This window comes from Camelus dromedarius, chromosome 12 (genome assembly GCF_036321535.1).
Source record: "Camelus dromedarius isolate mCamDro1 chromosome 12, mCamDro1.pat, whole genome shotgun sequence".
Lineage (NCBI taxonomy): Eukaryota > Metazoa > Chordata > Mammalia > Artiodactyla > Camelidae > Camelus > Camelus dromedarius.
The window spans coordinates 69988159-70008613 of NC_087447.1; the positions used below are offsets into that span (position 1 = coordinate 69988159).

General features: G+C 37.1%; 1 protein-coding gene across 5 annotated transcripts in view; it reads left to right on the forward strand.

Annotated features, from left to right (window-relative positions):
• Positions 1 to 20455, forward strand: part of DYNC2H1 (dynein cytoplasmic 2 heavy chain 1) — a 264211-nt gene that overhangs the window by 198811 nt on the left and 44945 nt on the right. For 4 of the 5 annotated variants that reach the window (XM_031460654.2, XM_064492852.1, XM_031460655.2 and 1 more), the window contains 2 exons: positions 4730 to 4939; positions 19751 to 19840. In XM_031460654.2, coding sequence (XP_031316514.2) covers positions 4730 to 4939; positions 19751 to 19840 — 300 coding nt within the window. The remainder of the gene's footprint in view (positions 1 to 4729; positions 4940 to 19750; positions 19841 to 20455) is intronic. The other variant, XM_031460657.2, reaches the window with a different exon arrangement.

Below are 20455 nucleotides of genomic sequence, written 5' to 3' on the forward strand. Positions count from 1 at the left end.
GGAGCAAGGGAGTAGGAGCAACATACTTACTATTTACTATGAGATAATAAATAATCTGTCCTTAATCCAGAATACTTTGTGTTAACATTCAGGATGAAATTAATGAAGACTGAAAATCCAACACTCAGTCGTTTGAATTATTCCTTACTTTCTTCTCAGATCATGATTGCATTTGGATGTATTTAAGAAAATACTTTAGTATTTTATTCAACATATTTAGTTGTTTTCAGCAATATCTAGCTCTGCTAAAAATAAAAGCTAAAATTCTCTTTTTTTATTTTGAAAAATTGTGAGTTGCACGCGTCTCAAGTGATTATGCTTTGTAGAGTCTCTTTTTCTGTTAAGTAATGTTATGCAGTGTTGGAATTTTTAAAAAATTTTCTCAGTGACTGTGTGCAATGGCTGTTGAAATGCTGACTGTTCCTTTTAGTCTTAAACTTATGAACAAGTTTACTCACTATATTGCAACAGTTGGGGATTTATCAGACTTCAAAACAACACACACACAAACACACAAAGCATTTTGTATTACTGTCTTTGTAAGAGTCGGTCGTACACATGAGCATACCAAAAAGCATTCCATTGTCATGAGAAAACACACATCGTTTGTTTAGGAGAGCATGAAAAGATAAAGGATTCCATTTTGAACAAAAAGTCCTCCTATTGTTTCCTCTAAACAGGTATCAATTTTCTAAGTCTGTGACATTCCTTACCGTTCTTCATAATTCACTGCTCTCTCTCCCTTTCTTCCTACTGCTGAAAATGTTAAAATGTAACAAAATAACCTCATGTGGAAATTCACGGTGTGCCTGGCAGTCAGTAGGGTTATAGAACGTTAGTCATTCTGCCACTTAAATATCATGACCTGTGTTAGGTCTCTTAAGTTGAGATTGTGTGATTACTGTATTATTCTACTGAATTACTTCTCGATGGCTTACCCAGTACCAGAATCATTCCTCTAGCCAAGTTATGGAGTAAATGGCCTATTAAAGTACTTGTCTAGAAATGAATATGGTTTTATTAACATGCCATTTTTATATTAATCACCTACTTTTCAAAAAAAATTGCCGTTTTGTTTTACATACCTAAGTTATGTATGAATAATGACTATCTGTCAAAGACCCAAGAGATGCAGACACAGCTAAAGGTCTCTTGACAGTGATGCTACCAGTCCTGGACCTCTATCCCTGGGGATGCCTGATGGGTTTGGGTGGTTATCAGTGTCTTGGTATTATAAATAAAAGCTGTGACATTCTCAAGGCATAGTAAGTAGTTTATACTTGAAACAAAATCTCTTTTCTATTAGCCCTCCCTAGCTTCCTCTCGATTTTTCTTTTAAAAAGATGTGATAGCTTAAAACATCAACTTCAGTACATCAACTCAAAATACTCTCCTCTTCATTCAGTCTTGGCTTTCCTTGCACGTCTAGTCACCAACAATTTTGCCCTCTATTTCAGTTCTTCAGCACTTCTGACTTGAACAGTTTATTGCGTAATTAAGCACACACTTGTCCAGGTTGAACTCTGCTTGTTCAGCTAAGTAATATATTTTTAATTATAAGCTAAACTATGTGAAATGAACATTAAAACATGACTGCTTTGATTTCCTTTTGATCCACCGAATAAGTTGGTATGAAAAGGAATGGTTGTTACCAGGTTTAAAAATCTAAACTCTTTGTTTCTTCACTAATAACTGGCTTTGGTTACAATAAAGCAAAATAGTAAAGCAACCAGCTATCCTGGGAAATGGGCTGCCAGGGAAACTCTATAGATCTTTAAGCTCTTGAACTCACAAAACTCATACTACCATATTCTTTCCATTTTTATTCCCTTCCCTTCCCTTCCCTCTCCTTTCCACAAGTTTTTCAGAAATCCATTTCTGGATAGATGTAATTGAATGCAGATATATCAGACCTCTGACCTTTCTGATTATGAATGCTTAAGACAGAAATCTGTTAACTTGAATTATCAGTTAACGCTCTTTGGATTGCAAGTGATGGAAAACCCAGTTCAAAGTGGCTTTGGCCAAAACGGGGGAATTTATGGTTCACATAACTGAAAAGGTATTCAGTGGCTTTCAGTCACAACTTGTTACAAGGAACTTGAAAGAATGTCATCAGGACCCAGTAATATATATACACACACACACACACACACACACACACACACACATACACACACATATATATATACACACACACATATATACTGTTATAATTTATTTATACATGATATATATATTTTGAAAGATCTGATGCACTTAAGTTGATGTGATATATATGTGTTTGTGTAGGTACCGTTTCTCATGCAGCCTCTCTTGTCACAGAATGACAGTACCTGTTCTCTACCTTATGATCTCTTAGGTTCAGGTCTTTTTAATGATAAGATGAACTTGAAAATGTCAAAGCCATCCTTCAAAAGTACATGATTCAATCAGTTGTATTTACTCATTACAAAAAGCTTTATTTATAATCAGTTGACTAAAGATATGACTGACATCCCTTGATAGTTTCGCTAAAAAGCATACTGTAATGATGTTGTAATTTACTAATGGTGATTTTTAGCTATATTTGAATTATAAATAATACTTAATTTGAAATTTTTTTCTGTTAAGATTATGTAACACTTAAAAATGTTACTACTGCTACAAATCTCCTCCTTTTTTAGAATGTGTAAAATATCTGTTTATTTTTAGAGTTATATTAATTTTTATTAAAATTTTGTGAAAGCCTGTGGGAAATGGATTATGTTATATACCACAATATACTTTACTGTCCTCTGCTGTATTTTTCCCCCTCACTAATTTATCACAGCCTGTACACTGCAGTTTGGCTTACTATTCATTTTCTTCACTTTTTTTTTCATCTGTCATTAATCAAATACTTTTTGAGACCCTACTGTATGCTGTTATCTCCTCTGTTCTATTCTTATTGCTGAACTTGTATCATTTTACTTGATAGTTTCTGTGCAGTAGAAGTATAATGTGAAACACAAATGGGATATAATTTTAAATTGTCTAGTAGTAGCCACATTTTAATATGAAAAAATGTGAATATTAAAATATATTTTATTTAACCTGATACACCCAAAATACTAACATTTTAACATGTGACCAATATAAAAAATGATTGTATTTTACATCCTTTTTTCATATCAAGTCTTTGAAATTCAGTCAGTAGTTTAGACTTACTGCACACCTCTAGACCATAGTTCTTCCCTGAACTCTGTTTGAATTTTAAGTGTTTTTGACACTCTCCTAAATCAGTCTTTCTAAAAGTTCAGTGCAGTAAACTTTCTGTTTTCTTGCAGTATAAGTAAGTGTAACCTTGCTTGAATGGTCCCGTTCTGTAAAGCAGCAGTGCCAACAGTGCAAACTTGTCTCGTCAACTTAACAGAATGAGCAAAAATTCGTAAACTAATTTATTATTTGCTTGTCTTGTTTCGTATAAGATTGAGAAAGATTTAAGTACCACATATTATTCACTTCCGGGATTGGCTTTTAATATAGGGAATTACGGAAAGTTGTTAACCCAAATTTTATGTCCGCTTTATGATGTAATTGATTGAGGTTGGAGATATGTTAAGTATTATTTATTGCATACTCTATCTCAGATAGTTAATTTCAATTTAGGGAGTAATAGTTCTAATTAATTTTCATAATACTATACTCTTTTTCTCTTCCAGATTTAGTTTTTGAGTTAACCATCATTTATTTATCTAAGTGGGCACATTTATGTATGTACATTCTTGTGTGTCTGTCAAAATGATTTAAGCAGCCTTACTATTTGAAATATAGGAGTAATAGAAATAAAATGCCTAAATTTGAACTCATAGCCTAAATCTACCTTCAGGAATGATCTTATGCCAATAAAATGTATTTAATGATTATTTATGTAATCTAGCAATAGCCATGCTAGGTTATCATATTATTAAATTACCATGCGAAATACATGAAAAAGAAACAGTGCTCTCATACAACATACGAATGTGACAACCATTAGAACAAAAAGGGGAGATATTTCACTAGGATCATAAGCAGAATAAAGAGAGAAAATTAGGATAATGGATAGTAGGCAAGAGCACAGGACCTGCCAGATCTCTCTCGACAGTTTGCTGATCCTTTTAGAATACTGTTGAAGGTGATTTCTTTTCCTCTTAAACAAATAAGCTGTTTAGAAACATCTGGTTTTCCTTAAGTTTTTCTTAATAATTTGAGAAACACTAGAAGTTCCATGTATCAGAGCCTCCGTTAAATTATGTAGAAAAGCAGTAAATACTGAGACACAGTATTCACTGGTACAAGATCTTTGGTGATTTTTCTAATAAGAATACAGCTTGGTTTCAAATTGAATCACATGTTCATTCACATTTTTTTTCAGAGCCGTGCTTCCTTCTGCTCTCTTTATGGCGATAGAGCAGTAGCGTAGCTCTCTGTCCGCCTTGCTCTGGCTCACAGGGTGCCGGTCTTTCCACTTTTACCACCAGATTGACTCCTGCTTCTCAGCCCAGCTCCCCTTTCTCCCTTCCCGCCCCCACACCACCGTAAATGTTGGTGACCTCCAGGATTCCCTTCCTGTGTGTTTACAGGTTTAATAAATTTGGCCATTCATAAAAAAGAGTATGTCAAAACAGGATAAACCAACACAAGATTTCAGTAACTTTTGAATGTCTGACTGTCAATGATTTGTGTTACTTTTTAGTAAATATGACATAACGTATTATTCTTTTAGAATTCAAACCTGATTCATCAGAAAGTGTTGCCTCCTAATGATCGACAAGGCTCTCCAATATTATCATTCATCGTCCTTGAACAGTTTAACGCCATCCGCTTAGTGCAAAGTGTCCATCAGTCTCTTGCCGCTCTCAGCAAAGTCATCAGAGGAACTACCTTACTGAGTTCAGAAGTACAAAAATTGGCAAGTGCTTTATTAAACCAAAAGGTAAGCCGTACCAAATGTAAGTGTTTTGTGTCATTAGTGTAAGTGGCTCTTCCATCATGCGTACATTTGTCAGGAGTCTTACACTTTGCAATAACAGAAAAGCCACATTAAACTAGCTTAGCCATGTAGGAATTAATTGGCTGATGTAACTGAAGGATCCAGGGGTAGCTAGCATTAAGTTAGCTTGATGTAGGAGCTTAAAATTGTCATTAGGATCTCAGCTCGTGTTATTTATCTACCTCTGGAGTCATGCTGTGTGTATTTATGTGTGTGTGTCCTCCATGTTAATCTCACCCTACACGCAGAGGTACCCAAGTCTTACATCCGAGTCTTATGTCCTCTGAGCTGTAAGTCCAACAGAAAGAATACCTGTATCCTGGCATTATCTTTGATCCAAGTTAATTGGCTGGGATTTTATGCCTAGTCCCATAATAGTTTTGTGGGCAGCGTGTGCAAAGCTCTCCTTGGCTGGGGCTTCAGCCAAATGCCCATCCCGGGAACTCGGGATAGATTCAGCTCTACCTGTAACACAGATACCACAGGTCAGGGAAGGATGGTTACCCAATGGGAAACCATAAGCAGAGGAAAAGGACATCAACATCGCTCTTGCTGAATAATTGGACTGTTCTAAATTACGTTAAAATCCACGTATTTCAGATCTATTGGATAAAAACAAACAATGTGGAGTATCTTACATAGACTTACTTTAGCTGTTTGGAGAACATAAACTTTAGAGAACTTGGCATCTGGAAAAGGTTTCATTAGGGCTCTGTAGGAATTTAGAAAACAGGTTTTTGGGTTTTTTCCCTACTGTTTACCCTCCGTATAGAGAAACCTCTGATCGTCAACCTTGAAGTCTCCTCCGAATATAAAAGGCGGGCTTCCTAGAACTCCCTGTATCTCACTAACATAAAACAGATTTCTGCTTTAATTCGGGCTGCTGTAACAAATTAACATAAAGTGGATGATTTAAACAACAAATATTTATTTCTCACAGTCCTGGGACTTGGAAGTCTAAGATCAAGTTGCTGTTAGCGCTGCTGCCTGGTGAGCCCCGCTTCCTGGCTCGCTGAGAGCTGTCTGCTTGCTGTGCCCTCACGGGGCAGAGAGCAGTGAGAGAGGAAGCCAGCTCTCTCCTGTCTCTTCCTCTCGGGCACTGATCCCAGCACGAGGGCCCCCCCCTTACAACCCAGTTAGCCCCCACCCCAGCCTTCTCTCCAGGTAGCATCACATCCTGGTTTAGGGTTTCAACATAGGAATTTTGAGGAGACACAAACGTCCATTGTCATTAAACACTCCACAGAGTCACACAGCGAACAGTTTACGAAACCAGGATTTGAATCTAGGCAGGTTTGATTGCCAAAATAAATGTAAATGATTTAAAATTGTTTATGAAAAGAAATGCTCATGAGAGTGTGTTTCTTTCAAATCAACTGTAAGCTGTATAAGGGCAAAAAATATGATACAGGCTGATTACAGTTGAATTAAGAGTAAGAGGAGAGTAACAGTGACACAAGAACGGGACCTGTGAGGACGTGAACAGCAAGTCCCCCGGCGCTGGTGTACAGTGACACGTAGTGAAATTAAGGCTACGTCAGATTTTGAGGCCTTTAAAGCCAAAGAAAAGAGTTTGGATTAAATGCAGTAGGCAGTAAGAATACTTTTGTGTAGAAATAATGTAGCAATGTCTAAGAATGTGGCCTCTGGAGTAGGTCCACCTGTTTCATCCTATTTCACCACTTAGAGCTGTGACCTTGGGCGGGTCACGTAAACCTCTCTAAACTTCACGCTTCCCAGAGACCCACTTTGTGAGGTTGTTGTGAGAGTGGTTATGTCATGGGTAAAGCGGTTGGTGAGTAGGAAGTTTTGCTGTTAGATTTAGCTGGTGTCCAGGTTCTTGTCCTGTTCCAGGAAGAATTCAGAGACAAGACACAGAGGTTAAGAAAGTAAAGTGGGGATTTATTAAGTATTAAGATAGTCCACTCTCAAGGGGCGAGCGGGCAGGCCCAGGTGAGCGACTGCCCTGAGTTTCTTTGACAGGTTGGTTACACAGGGTGTAAAAATGAGGGGGTGGAATATTCACTGGGGAGGGGAGGGTTTGGGGTCATATTCCCTGATTATCATCCCAACTCCATCTTCCCAAAGGGAGGAGGGATTTTTGTCCTTATTTAGTCCGGATCAGAAGTGTCATGGCGTCGGTGCATGATGGGTACTTCTGATCTGCAAGGCTCATTTTATTGATATGAGGGCATAATGAGCAAAAGGTTACATTCAAACACTGGAAATTTTTGCCTTTTCCCACCTTTCTTTGTCAGCCTCCAGGCCACCTGTCACCCCAAAATGTGTAATTGCTTAGCCCAGAGGTTCCTGCTTTTCTTCCTCTGCCCAGGGACCCCTGGGGCTCGCATGATGTAAGATTTCCTGTGTTTGGCCTGTGCGCCTCCTTTCTGCCCAATTCCTGCCATTTGGCCTGTGTCCCTGTTTCTCTGCTCATATCTAGCTATCTGCCTGCTCTAACAAAAGTACCCTCTAAATGTTGTTTTTGTCATTGTTACCGTAAGAGAATTTCATTATGTGAAAAACAGCTTTTAGAGCATTCATCTGATAACATTGTGCGAAATGAGTTTATGGAAGTAGATATACCACATAGGTTACTATTTATTCATCATAGTAACGGGTGGAATAGGGTAGTTCAGGAGGTTTCCATGTGATATTAATTAAAAGTGTGGAAGGAATGGCACACCTGGTTTCCTGTTTTGCTTCTGCTATTAACCATCTGGGTGATCTTTGGCATAAACTGTTAAAAAATAAATAATTTTATATGATTATAGTATAATATGACTTACATTAGATCTTATTGAAAGATAACAAAGAACTAAAAGGGCTTTACTATATGAGACATTTTCCTTGAGTAAAACCAAAGAATGATATTTTAGAAAAGGGTCATAGATGTTTAATACTTTATAACAGTTTTTCCTTTTCCCTTGACCCATTAAGATCTGCTAAGTATTTCCATATATGGTATAGCTACAGGATCTAATGATTTATTTCTTAAAAATATGTTAATGTAAGATATAGACAATCTCATTATTAATGTATTAAGTTTCCCTTATTACACTTTGAATTAAGAAGTATAGCCTCTGAAATATCACTATTTTAAAAATATTTTTTATGATTTTCATGAATTTGTTAAAACTCTTTCAAAGGATAAAAAATATTTTACAAAGCACGTTTAAATTATATCATAGACAGTGTCTGGAAATACTTCAGATGTTTGGTGAATCTCAAATGAGACTAGGTTGATTTCACTAAGATGAAATCAGTAAAGGACTCCCTGACATTTACTTTCTAATGAGTTTTACCAAAAAATTGTGATCTAGTACTATACCACTGACTTCAGGATAAAAATTTAATGTTTTATTACCTTTGGATGTGACAGGTTCTGAATTCTGTGCTATGATTTAATGTAATTTAGGAAATTGTTCAGTCTTGACTTTTTTTTTTTTTTTTTTTTTTTTACTGTGTCTGACGTGATTAGAGGAAGAATTTGCCTGGAGAGAATTATGACTTTTATTTCCTTGACAGTTTCTGGTGATCCACTGAAGCTTTTTTGGTAAAAAGTCACAGTACTTATAATTTGTTAAGAACAATGATGTAAAATATTGTTTTTCTTTTCCATATTAGGATATAGGCTTTAAATCGTAATTTAAAAGATAAACAAAAATTGAAGAGCTACAACAGTAAATTGCTTCATCTTTCTTGCTGAATAGTGAATTACCATTTTGTAGAAATTAATAGTGTTGCTTTAAAAAGAAAGTTACTTTAATAGTGTCTCCTGTAAGGCCGATGTAAGTAGTGCCTGTACATTTCAGTTTGTCCTAATGTACTGGATAGTAGCACTAAATGGCTTTTAATTTTTTTAAATCAGGGAGTCACTCAACAATATAGCAGAATTGCTAGTGGATCCTAACTCCTAAAATAAATTCCAAACAACTGATGTTTAACCTTTTTTTGGGTCACTGACACTTTTGAAAACTGAGGGAAGGAAATGCACTCTCTTAAAAAAATACACACACACACATGTGCGTGTGCACACACATACACACAGGGCTTTATCATTGCAGCTTCAGGATATCTGAGTGAAGCTCTCCTCTGCTAGACAGGTTCTTCCTTTCCCTCCTTCCTCTGCCGTGGCCTTCTTTATAGCAGAGTTTCTCAAAGTACGACCTCCAGGCCAACAGATCTGCATCACCTGAGAACCTGGTAGAGGTACAAATTCTCAGGCCCTACCCGAGACTATCTGGTCATAAACTCCAAGTGTGTTGCCCTGCCGTCTGTGTTTTATAAGTCCCTTGAAGTGGGTCTGATTCATGCTTAGGTTTGAGAAACGCTGTTCTGGAGTCTAAAATCTCATCCAAAGTGACAATATCACCTGCCACACCACCTTTTTGCTATCCCCACTCCACTTTGCCAACATCTGTGCCATCTCCTCAATGATCTTCAAGTCTTTGTGGGAAAGTCTTTCTGGGAAAAAAGAAGCCTTTTTTTTTTTATAGAATGATTGGGGACCATGTCTTTTCTCAAACATCCCCCCCCCCCTTAAAATATACCTACTTTCATGCAAAGAAGTCTTAGAAAAGCCATTCACAAACTGTTTTACCAAATGATAATTATTAGTGTTGAATAGTCTGCATTTTCCCATTGGAGTAAAGTAGTGGTTTGCGCTTTATTTAGCGCTTTACCAGGTACAGAGCATTTGTGTAGCCCTTACCTGATCTTCTGCTCTCATCATCTCCCTTTTACTTAGATTGAAAACTAGGGCTGAAAGGCATTGCTGTCCTGGTAAAGCGTCGAAGCCCAGGCTGCAGTCCTGATGTTGTGTTTCCTTCATCAGTGCTCTTTCCACTTCCTCTCTCATTGAATATTTGGGTAATTTGATCATGCAGCTAAATGGTAATCTTGGTGATAAGAGGCAGTTATCAGCTTTGTGAAGACTGAACTCCACATACTTATCCCCAAATGCCTACCAAATACTGGGATGGAATTCCTCCACCTCCTCATCTCTAGCTTTACTTATAATCAAAATTTGATTATATATATTTATAAATGGACATTAGTTCCTATTGACACATGTAAGAAGAAATGACCTGCGTATACCCAGCATCTCTAGTGTCCTGGAATTCTCCTTCAGGATCCCTAACTTAATACCATCCTTGTGCTATGATAACACAATATACTGAGGTGAACTTAGATGAACTTAGATGAACTGTACAAATTCCTTGAAAGACACAACCTACCAAAGCTCATTCAAGAAGAAATAGATAACCTATAGCCTGTATCTGTTAAGGAAGTTGAATTTGTCATTACAAACTTTCCCACCAAATGAGCTCCCAGAATTCACTAATAAAATCTAACAAATATTTAAGGAAGAGAAAATACTAACTCTACATAAATTATTCCAGAAAACAGAAGAGACAGGAAGACTTCCCTGCTTTTTCTGAGATCATCGTTGCCTGATAATAAAACCTAACAAAGACATAATAAAAAAATCTACAGACCAGTTTCCTTCATGAAGTTAAAACGATAAACTTCTTACCAAGATATTAATGAACTGAATACAACAAAATATAAAAATGGATACAGTTGAGTTTATCTTAAGAATAAAAGTTTGGGTTAATAAAAATGTTACTTACCATTTTAATAACTAATAAAAATCACTATTTTAATAGACACAGAAAAAGCATTTGACAAAATTCAATATCCAGTCACGACAAAAATCTTTGAGCAAATTGGGGTTAAAGTTGAACCTTCTTAGCCAGACATAGGGCATATATGGAAAAGCAGTAACTAACATAAGTAGAAGACTGTATGTTTTCCCCCCAAGGTCAGGCGTTAAGGCATTGAAGTCCACTCTTACTACTACTTTTCAGCATTACACTAAAGGGCCTAGCTAATGCAACAAGTTAAGGAGAAGAAATAAAATGCATACATACTGGAAAGGAAGAAGGAAACTGATCTTTTTGGTAGCGGATATGATCAACTATTTACAAAATGTTTAATCTATTTTTAAAAAAAAGCTCTAGAGCTAGTAAGAGAGTTTAAATTTAGCAAGGTTTTCGTAGCTACATAAAAAATGATATATATCCTGGAAACAAACTCTTGAAAATTCAAGTTAAGAAAGCACAATAATATGGATTACATATCAAGAATGGTGACATATCCAGATAAAATTGACAGATGCTGTGTAAAACTTTAGTGCACACTGAAAACTACAAAGCATTGATGCGTGAAACTAAAGAGGCCCTGAATAAATGGAAAGATGCACTGACGTACTGTGCTCACAGATCAGGACATCCAGTGTTGTTAAGATTTAATCTTTTCCAGATTGGTCTAGAGATTCAACACAATCCCAGTCAAAACCACTGTAGAATTTTTATAGCAATTAACAATTTGATCCTAAGGTTCTTTTGAAAAAACGCAGAAGACCTAGTGCAGCCTAAATAGCTTTGAAAAAGAAGAGCAAAATAGAAAGTTTCACACTTCTTAGTTTGAAGACTTACTAAGGTATTATAATCAAAACAGTGTGATGTTGGTCTAAAGGCAGATACATAGCTAAATAGAACAGAGTAAAGAGTCCAGAAATAGACCCACAATTGATTTTCACCAAATATGCTTGGACGATTAAATGGAGAAAAGAAAATCTCTTTAGCAAATGGTACTGAACAATTAAATAGCCATACGTCAAATAATAATGGCAAAGTAAAAAGTATACACCTGTGTCTCCAAACATATACAGTTTATCCCCAAAGTGACCATGCTGTTATAAAAATGAAAAGTAAGCCACGGACTGGAAGATTTTCAAGAAGATTATATACAAGATTTTTAAACATACATACACATAGTCATCAGTTTAACCCTAGACTCTGTATGTTTATCTAGTTTGTTTTAATTAATAGCTGGTTAATTTGACAGCAAAAGTGTTACGAACTAATGGACTGAACGCACGTTCTTTCGTTTCACCTGAAGCAAATGGTTGATTAATTTGCATTAATACTGGAAATTTTTTGTTGAGGCTGGCCCAGGAATTATTTCATAATATGCTAATGTATATTCAGTAACCACTTATACCATGAGAGTATAAACAATTACTGGGGAAGCATTACTTTGCCATTTAGCATTACTAGTCATTTCTAGCTTAAATTTAAAAATATGAACAAATTTATAATTAAAAAGTTTTCATTGTTATGACTTGTTTTAACATGATTAGTATGGCAGATTATTAAAACTCAGTATTGTCAGCATTATCAAACTCAGGAAATCAAAACTCAGTATTTTTATAATGTTTATAAATCTACTTTTAACGCAAACTCTCAGAGCACGTTAGACCCTGCTCTTAGTGTTAGTTCAGTTAAAGTCTGTGATAAAATGTTGACACAAATTATTTTAACTTCAACATGCCGACATGCATACATGTATTTAAATTACGCCAACATGATATTGGCCATAATGAATTTATCACAGAAAGCAGTGTAGAAATAATCTGTAAATTCTTAAAATCTCAAGGAATATAAAAGCATGGAGACTTGTTATTGAACGTCATTTTGAAAAAAATTTAAGAGAAGTAAATACACATGCAGTGTATTCCAATTAGATTTTGCTAGATGAAAAAAATTTGTATTATCATTCTACATGCTGAACATACTTGATGATGAACTTATCATCTTTCCCAAAATTTCATTATACTTACACTTTCAAATACTTAAAAGTACTTTTAATGCATCCATGTATATGTGTATTGTATGCTGGGGACGCTATAAAAGTTACATATTTGGAAAGAGAAATACTCAAACTTGTTTTAAAATGTATATGTATTTTGGATAGAATTTAATCATTCTCTACCAAAAGCCGTTTTCAGTCATCAGATCCTTTTTCATCCTTTAAAAATATTACAATATGCTGTACTGTTTGTCACAACAGCTCAGTGCTTTACCTGTTACCTAGTTTGTTTATTTCCTTGCTTGACTCCTTAATGGGTTTTTTTTGGGGGGGTTGGTAATTCTGGGTTAATTTAGTAAAATTTTGGTACTAATGAGGTCAGGATTCAATCCCTAAATTGACCTCTTAGCTTCAAATTGTTATGTGAATTTTAGTTTGTTTTCTTTTTTTTAATAACTAGAGTCACCTTCTAATCTGTTGCCCAAAGTACAGTTTTAAGGGTGAAAGGGACTGCTACCCGAATGGAACTCTGGGGCAGCAGGCATCATTAGGCAAATTGTATGTATGGGCATCTTGTTTATTACTACAGCTTTTTTCAGAATTTACAAAGATGGCGGGGGAGTTGGGTTTTTAAAAAGCTGGTAATTAGATGATGTAATAAATAACATTCAGCTAATGTTTATCGGCCGTCCACCATGGACTCCCTGCATACTGCCAGGCTCTAGAGAGTACATAGCCTCTATTCAGTGAGCTCAAGGCACATAACAGAAAATTATCAGGCATACAGTGTTGGCGTATAGACTGAAAGAAGGAAACTGGTTTCTTCTTTTCCTTTCTCGCCATTTTCCAATGAAGTTCTTTAAATTATGGCAATATACATACAACATAAAACTGATCTTTTTTTAATCATTTTTTGGATATCCCCACATTTTAAAAATTGAAATATAGTCAATTTACAATGTAGTGTTAGCTTCTATTGTACAGCATAGTGATTCATTTATTTATCTATTTATGTATCTTTTCATTTTCTTTTCCATTATATGCCATTACAGGGTATTAATTGTAGTTTCCTATGCTATACAGTAGGACCTTGTTTATCTGTTCTGTATGTAGTAATTACTGTCTACAAATCTTGAGCTCCCAATTTATCCCTCCCCATCCCCTGATCCCTGCTGGTGAGCATAAGTTTTCTATGTCTATCAGTCTATTTCTGTTTTATAAATAAGTTCATTTTTGTACCACCCCTTTTTTTCCTTAGATTCCACATATAAGTGGTATCATATGGTGTTTTTCTTTCTCTTTCTGGCTGACTTCACTTAGTATGACGATCTCTAGGTCCACCCATGTTGCTGAAAGTCACATTATTTCATTCTTTTTATGGCTGAGTAAAAATTTATCATTTTAATCCGTTTTAAGTGTACAGTTCAGTAGTGATAAGTACATTCGCATTGTGGTGCAACCAATCTCCAGAATTCTTCCCATCTTACAAAGCTGGAATTCTGCCCTTTAAACAACAACTCCCCCTTTCCCCACCGCCCAGCCCCCAGCAACCACCATCCTACTTTCTACCTCTATGATTTGACTCCTCCAGGTACGTCCTGTAAGTGGAATCATGTAGTACGTGTCTTTTCGTGACTAGTTTGCATCACTAAGCCTAATGTCCTCAAGGTTCACCCTTATTATAGCATGTGTCAGTGTTTCTTTTCAATGCTGAATAATTTTCTGCTGTATGTATATGCAGATGGCTCCCCATTTACCATGGTTTGACTTACGATTTTTCCACTTTACGATGGTGCGAAAGTGATAGGCGTTCAGTGGAAACCATACTTGGATTTTTTTTTTAACAGGGAGATATTTGGCTTTTTAAGAGGTGGTACTGGGGATTGAACCCAGGACCTTGTGCATGCTAAGCATGCGTTCTACCACGTGAGCTATACCCTCCCCCCATCAGTGGACATTTGAATTGCTTCTACCTTTCTACCTTTTCATAACCCTGTAATCTTTGAATAAGTATTATAATTTTATTAATGGAAAACTGAAGTTTCATATTCTGAGAAAGCAAATAGTATGATCTCTAAAGGGAAGCCAAAAATTTTTTTAAATTAGATTCATATCTAAAAAGAAAATAATTCAACTAAATAAGTCTCTTAGATTTGAAAGTCCTTAGTTTGTGCTGGTGCTGTTTTATAAATTCTTTCTCTGTACTGTAAGAAAATTGAAATCTTTGGAGCTAAGTAAAGGTCTTAGAAAGATTAAATTGGAATCCATTCTAACCTTTGTCACAAATTACTGATCTTCTGAGTTGTATTTCCTCTTGTGAATAGATGGTAAGGGCTCTATTATTATTGAATTGTTTTACTCTGAAGCCATCTTTGTCCTTCTGAAATACAGTTCTCTAATGATGTATATGGCTGTGAGTTAGATTTAACTAAATTAATTGTATAAAGTTGTAAATTATGGCTAATACAGGAGTGGGTGATAATTTGTAAACTATCTTTTGTTAATCACTTCATGTGAAATTGAAATTACAATGTACTATGTTTTTCTTTTTTTTTTTTTCTCCTTTTTTTAAAATTGTAAGCTGAATTCTTTTTTCCTACACACTATGAAATCCCAGTGCAACTTCTGGTGCTGAAAATAAATCGTAATTATAATGCTCTCTCCTAGTTTCAGGAACTACAATAAGCTTGAATCAAATGAAAGTTGATTCATTTCCCCAAACCTAAAATCCAGTGTTGGCTTAACTTCAGCAGTGCACAGATGACAGATTACCAGTGTCTCGCTCATGTGTGAGGGCCAGCTCGTCATTTTTGTTAGCAGGATGGTACTGTTTGTCAGTAGCATAGATAATTACATTATTAAATGGAAAAGGGAAAAGAGTGACTTAAAGGGGTCCTCTTTTTTAAGTTCACATAATAAACACATTAAGGTTGTGAGTGGAAATTAAAACTCCCCCAAATGATACTAGAGTATTTTCTTGTCCAAGTCACTGAACCTTTGTTTACCTCGGTTTCTAAAAGTTTGTAATGGGAGCAATAATTGTCTCCTTCCCAGAGGGCTGATGTGAAGTGTACAGGGTTAATAATGTCACTGCAATGCTTAGCACAGCGCCTCCGTGTGTAGGTGCTGCAGTGTCTCTGCTGTTGCCCTCCTTCTCACTCCTGCCGGTCCTCATCGGTTACGGTGGCTTCCTGATTCCCCTCCCTGCCTGCGTTTTCATCTCCCTACTGCCTGTTCTCCCTGTTTCTGCTAGGATAATCTTTCTAAAATCCAACTATGACTGTGTCACTTCCCTAGTTCAAGTTTAATTTAGTTTTATCATTGCTTTCCAGATTAAATTCCTCAGTATAAACATTCAGAAGCTTCCTGGTCTGGTCATCAGCCCAGTTGTCTCAGGTCTTCTTTATTAATGTGCACTCCTTTTCCTGCTGTCTTTCTTTACTTGACTGTAGGCTGTTTGTCTTTTGAGACTCACCTCCGGCATTACCTCCACCGGAAAGCCTTTCCTGACTCTTGCCCTTACGCGGTTGGGATTTGGCGTTCCTTGTTACATCTGTGTTTCATGAGCACAGTGCTTATTGTTAGCAGGGACTCACTGTGTTGTCTGTTCCTGCCTTTGATTGTTCCCCGCTCTAGCACAAGCTATCATGAGCAGGGATCGTGTTATAACTTTGTATCCCCAGCACATAACAAATGATTGACAAACAGCAGCTATTTATCAGATGATTGCTGAGTAATCCATTAACTGATGCTTCAAAGAGAGCAAATTAGGAAACAATCTGCTTGTACCCTCTTTTGCTTTTATGACATTTTTCATGAAAAGCATGGGATAACAAAAAGGTTACACTTAGAGTTAGACCTGGGTTTAAGCTCTCAACTATTTAGTTAAAAAAAATTAAGTAAACCTACTCTAATTTAGTCACCGCATCATACAATTTTAATTCCCAGTACATCATTGTCTTACACTGAATCTCAGTCGGTATAATATGTGTAAAGCACTCTAGAGACGTAGAGTACGAAGGCTGCACTGATGCTGACGGATGGACTCTGAGCCAGGTTCCCTGGGTCCACGCCTTGCACTTGCCGTTTACCAGCTCTGTGACTCTGGGTTGGCTGTTCTCTTCTGTGCCTCCGTTTTCTCCTTGGTCACATGGAAGTTGTAAGAGTACCTGCTTCGGGGTAGTACTGTGAGGAGTACATGAGATGGTGCAGGTCGAGCGCTCAGCACAGTTACTAACCTGCAGTCAGCACCCAGGGAACGTCAGCTTCAAAAGCCTCCTCCAGTCACCTCTACCTTTGTCAAAAATCAGCACACCTTTCAAAGCTAAACAGATACTTCCTTTATTAAATCCTTTTTTACCCTTTAAGCTCCCGAAACATGACGTATAAGTCATTCTTAAAACACCTCAGGGATTTGACACGTGTATCTCCTTTGTTGGTTTCTAACGCTCTTGAGGATAAAGGGTGTATTGTATTCATCTGTTATTCCCCGTAGTCTTCTGTCACATCACTGTTACACCCCCTCTATCATATCATATATCATGTTGTACTTCTCTACATAGGATGTAACACTATGTAATATTTTTCTTATAATAATGTAGTTTTGCCTATATCACTCAGTTAAACGTAAGCTCTATGGTAGCAAGGACCTTACAAGTGTGTACACGTTTTAGGCTCTCTAATTGCTGAATGGATGGACAATAAGGACTTGAACATTTATCGAATGAATGTATCACATCTGACACTAATATTGGTAGCTCTCTTAGTTATCTATTGCTGCATAAGAAAATTGCCCTAGAACTTAGTGACACAAAACAACGAAAATTGATCACATCGCTGTTTCTGCGGATCGAGAATCTGGGTGTGGCTTGACGGTGTGTCCTGTCTCAAGGTCTCCCACGAAGTCTGCAGTCAGGTGTCACTAGGACTGTAGTGACTGCAGCTGCTCAGAGCACTTTGGGGATGGCTGTTAGCAGCCCTCAGGTCCTCACTGATTGTTGACTGAACACATCAATTCCTTGCTCCATGGGCGACTCACAACATGCAACTTTTTTATATAGAGTGAGCAAGGGAGAGTTGAAGAGAATGAGTTAGACAGAAGTCAGTTGTGATTTCTCATCACTTCTGCCACATTCTTTCATTAGGAGCAAGTCCCTAGAACCAGCTCATGCTTAAGGTGAGGGGATTTCACAAGGATGGACATGAATATCAAGTGGCAGGGACCACTGGGAGCATCTTCAAGGTGGGCCACCACAGTGACCTGCATCATGTGATAAGCCCCATGTAAAGGGGCCTTCTACACCAGGAAGAGCATGGGACTGAGAATGTGAAAACCTGGTATATCACTGTCTATTGCTACATAGTAAATTACTCAGAAGATTAATGGCTGAAAGCAAGAACAATCATTTATTTAGTTCATGAACGTGCGGTCTGGACAAGGTCTGGTGCGGAAGGCCTGTCTCTGCTCCGTGCGGCACCAGCTGAGTCAGCCCTGTTGTTTACCAGAGGGGGTCTGCAGGGCACGCCCTCCAGGTCCTGCGAGGGCTCTTGTCTGTCTGAGATGGTTTCCTCCCTTTCCGTTAAGCCCTCAGAGTCCCTCAGGCCTCACTAGTCTTCTCTTAGAAGTTGTTTGTGTTTTTACTTCAGTTCTGCAGAAGGTTCTTCCAGCTTCAGCCCCCCACCCAGTCACAGATCCAGGGCCATGTCTAGGTGTGTGTTGAAGTAGAGCCCCACTTCCGCACACCAAACTGCATCGGCTGAGTGCAGTGCGCTCCACCAGAGCTTCCTGGGCAGAAACATCATAGTTCTTAAAGAGTCATTTATTTTAAGCTTACAGATCTGAAGTTTGAGTAGGCGTTGGTACAGAAAGCTTGTTTTTTCCACACGGCTCACTCTCAGGACTGGCCGTCACAACGTCTGAGAGCTGGGCACCACAGTTCATCTCTACGTGGGCTTCTCCAGACACTGGGCTTCGCAGTGTGGTTCCAAGAGCAAGGGTCTCAAAAGACAGGAAATGCAAGCAACCGATTTCTTAGGACCTGGGCCTGGACATTGACACTGGCGCACTGCTGCTGTGCTCACAGGACATTTATTTAAGGAAAGGAGCGCAGACTTCAAGTCCCAGTGGGAGAAGTGTCACAGAATTTGGGGTCGTGTTTTAAAATCATCGCACCTGTTTCAGTCCAAAGCACAGTTCTGGGGCACTGACCCACCATATTCCTAAGAAGGCTTACTTTGCTCACCTAAAGTGATTAAACTAGGTGTTTTTAAGGCCCTTTTCTGCTGTAAAATCTGTTTTATAATTTTCCTGTTCATACATCGTTTATACAGTCTAGCCCAGAGTAGGTTCTCAGCTATAATCAGACAGTGTTTGGGTTAAAAAAAATTGATACTCTCTCCTTATTACTCCACTTGAGGAAAAAAAAAAGGTATGAAGTTTGAGTGATACTTACATAATATTTAGAAGATGCAGAAAATCCTCATAGAAAAGGTGTAATATTGTAATGAATGTATTAATGGAGAATGCCAGTTAAAAGGTCAGATATTAAAAAGATGTTTTTAGAAAGGTTTTATCTTATGTATTTAATTTTAATTTAGAGTGTTTATTTTCTTTTTTTATTCTTCTCTTTTCATCATGTATCTCTGTAGTTTGGGGGCTAAAATTTCCATGACACTCCTTTATTTATAGTTTAAAGAAATTCTGTAGGAACCAAGACTTTTTTTTTTAAATTACTATCATCCTTACCACTTATAAAATGAATTTGTCAAATTTAATTTGATTTCATTGTATATTAAATATTGTTCCGAGAAAACATGGCTTGCTACTTTCTATACACCAGTTTATGTTCATTTGTTTATTCTTTCAAGAATTTTTACTTAAAAGAAATTTCCTTTTGGAGAAATAGATTCATTCATTCTGATTCTATCATTCAGTTTTAATAAGATCAAAGAAACAGACATGTCTTAATGAAATGAGTTCATGATACACATAATGTGAATTACACCAACACGGTTTTCCCATCTCACTAATACTAAAAGGTCTTTCACTGTAATACTGTGTATGTAAACTTAACGTGGGCCTTTTCAAAACCACAGTGTCCTCTCGCGTGGCAAAGCAAGTGGGAAGGCCCGGAGGACCCCGTGCAGTACCTGAGAGGCCTTGTGGCCCGCACGCTCGCAATACAGGTAAGGGGGGATTCCTTACCAGTTGCATTGTGTGACTGAATGGCCGCTGTATTTTAAACATGCATGTTGTTGACCATCTTGCTAGCAGCTAGTGAGAATGTTATGATTTTGTACATAAAGCACCATATATTCATTTCTCATTCTATCATCTTTAATTTTACATAGTGCTCTTAAAAAAAAACAGTTCTTTCTGCTTAGTGTGGCTTTTCGTAATTTTTGAGACTTTAGAGAGAAATCTATAGTTTTATTATAGGTGATTCATATAGATGGTGACAGAAACTCATTTATAACTGTGACTAATTGGCTTTAGGGTGTGTTCCCCTCCATCGGGATCTGCTTTTTTTGTTTTTTTCAAACTGAAAAGTTTTTTCAGAGTGATGCAGTCAGGTAACTGAAGGAGAATTGAACAGAGCAAGGAATGATACAGGGGAGAAAGACAGATTGATTTTTTTTTTTTTTAAGGGAATAGCAAATGATACAGGTCAGCTGGTGCATGAGATGTAGCACTTTTTCCTGTGGGATTTTTGCACTGTCTTGCTACCTTCTTCCTCCGCTGCACAGTTAACCTTCATTATCACATCAACTTCTTACGAGTAACTTGATCAGTTTCCTTCT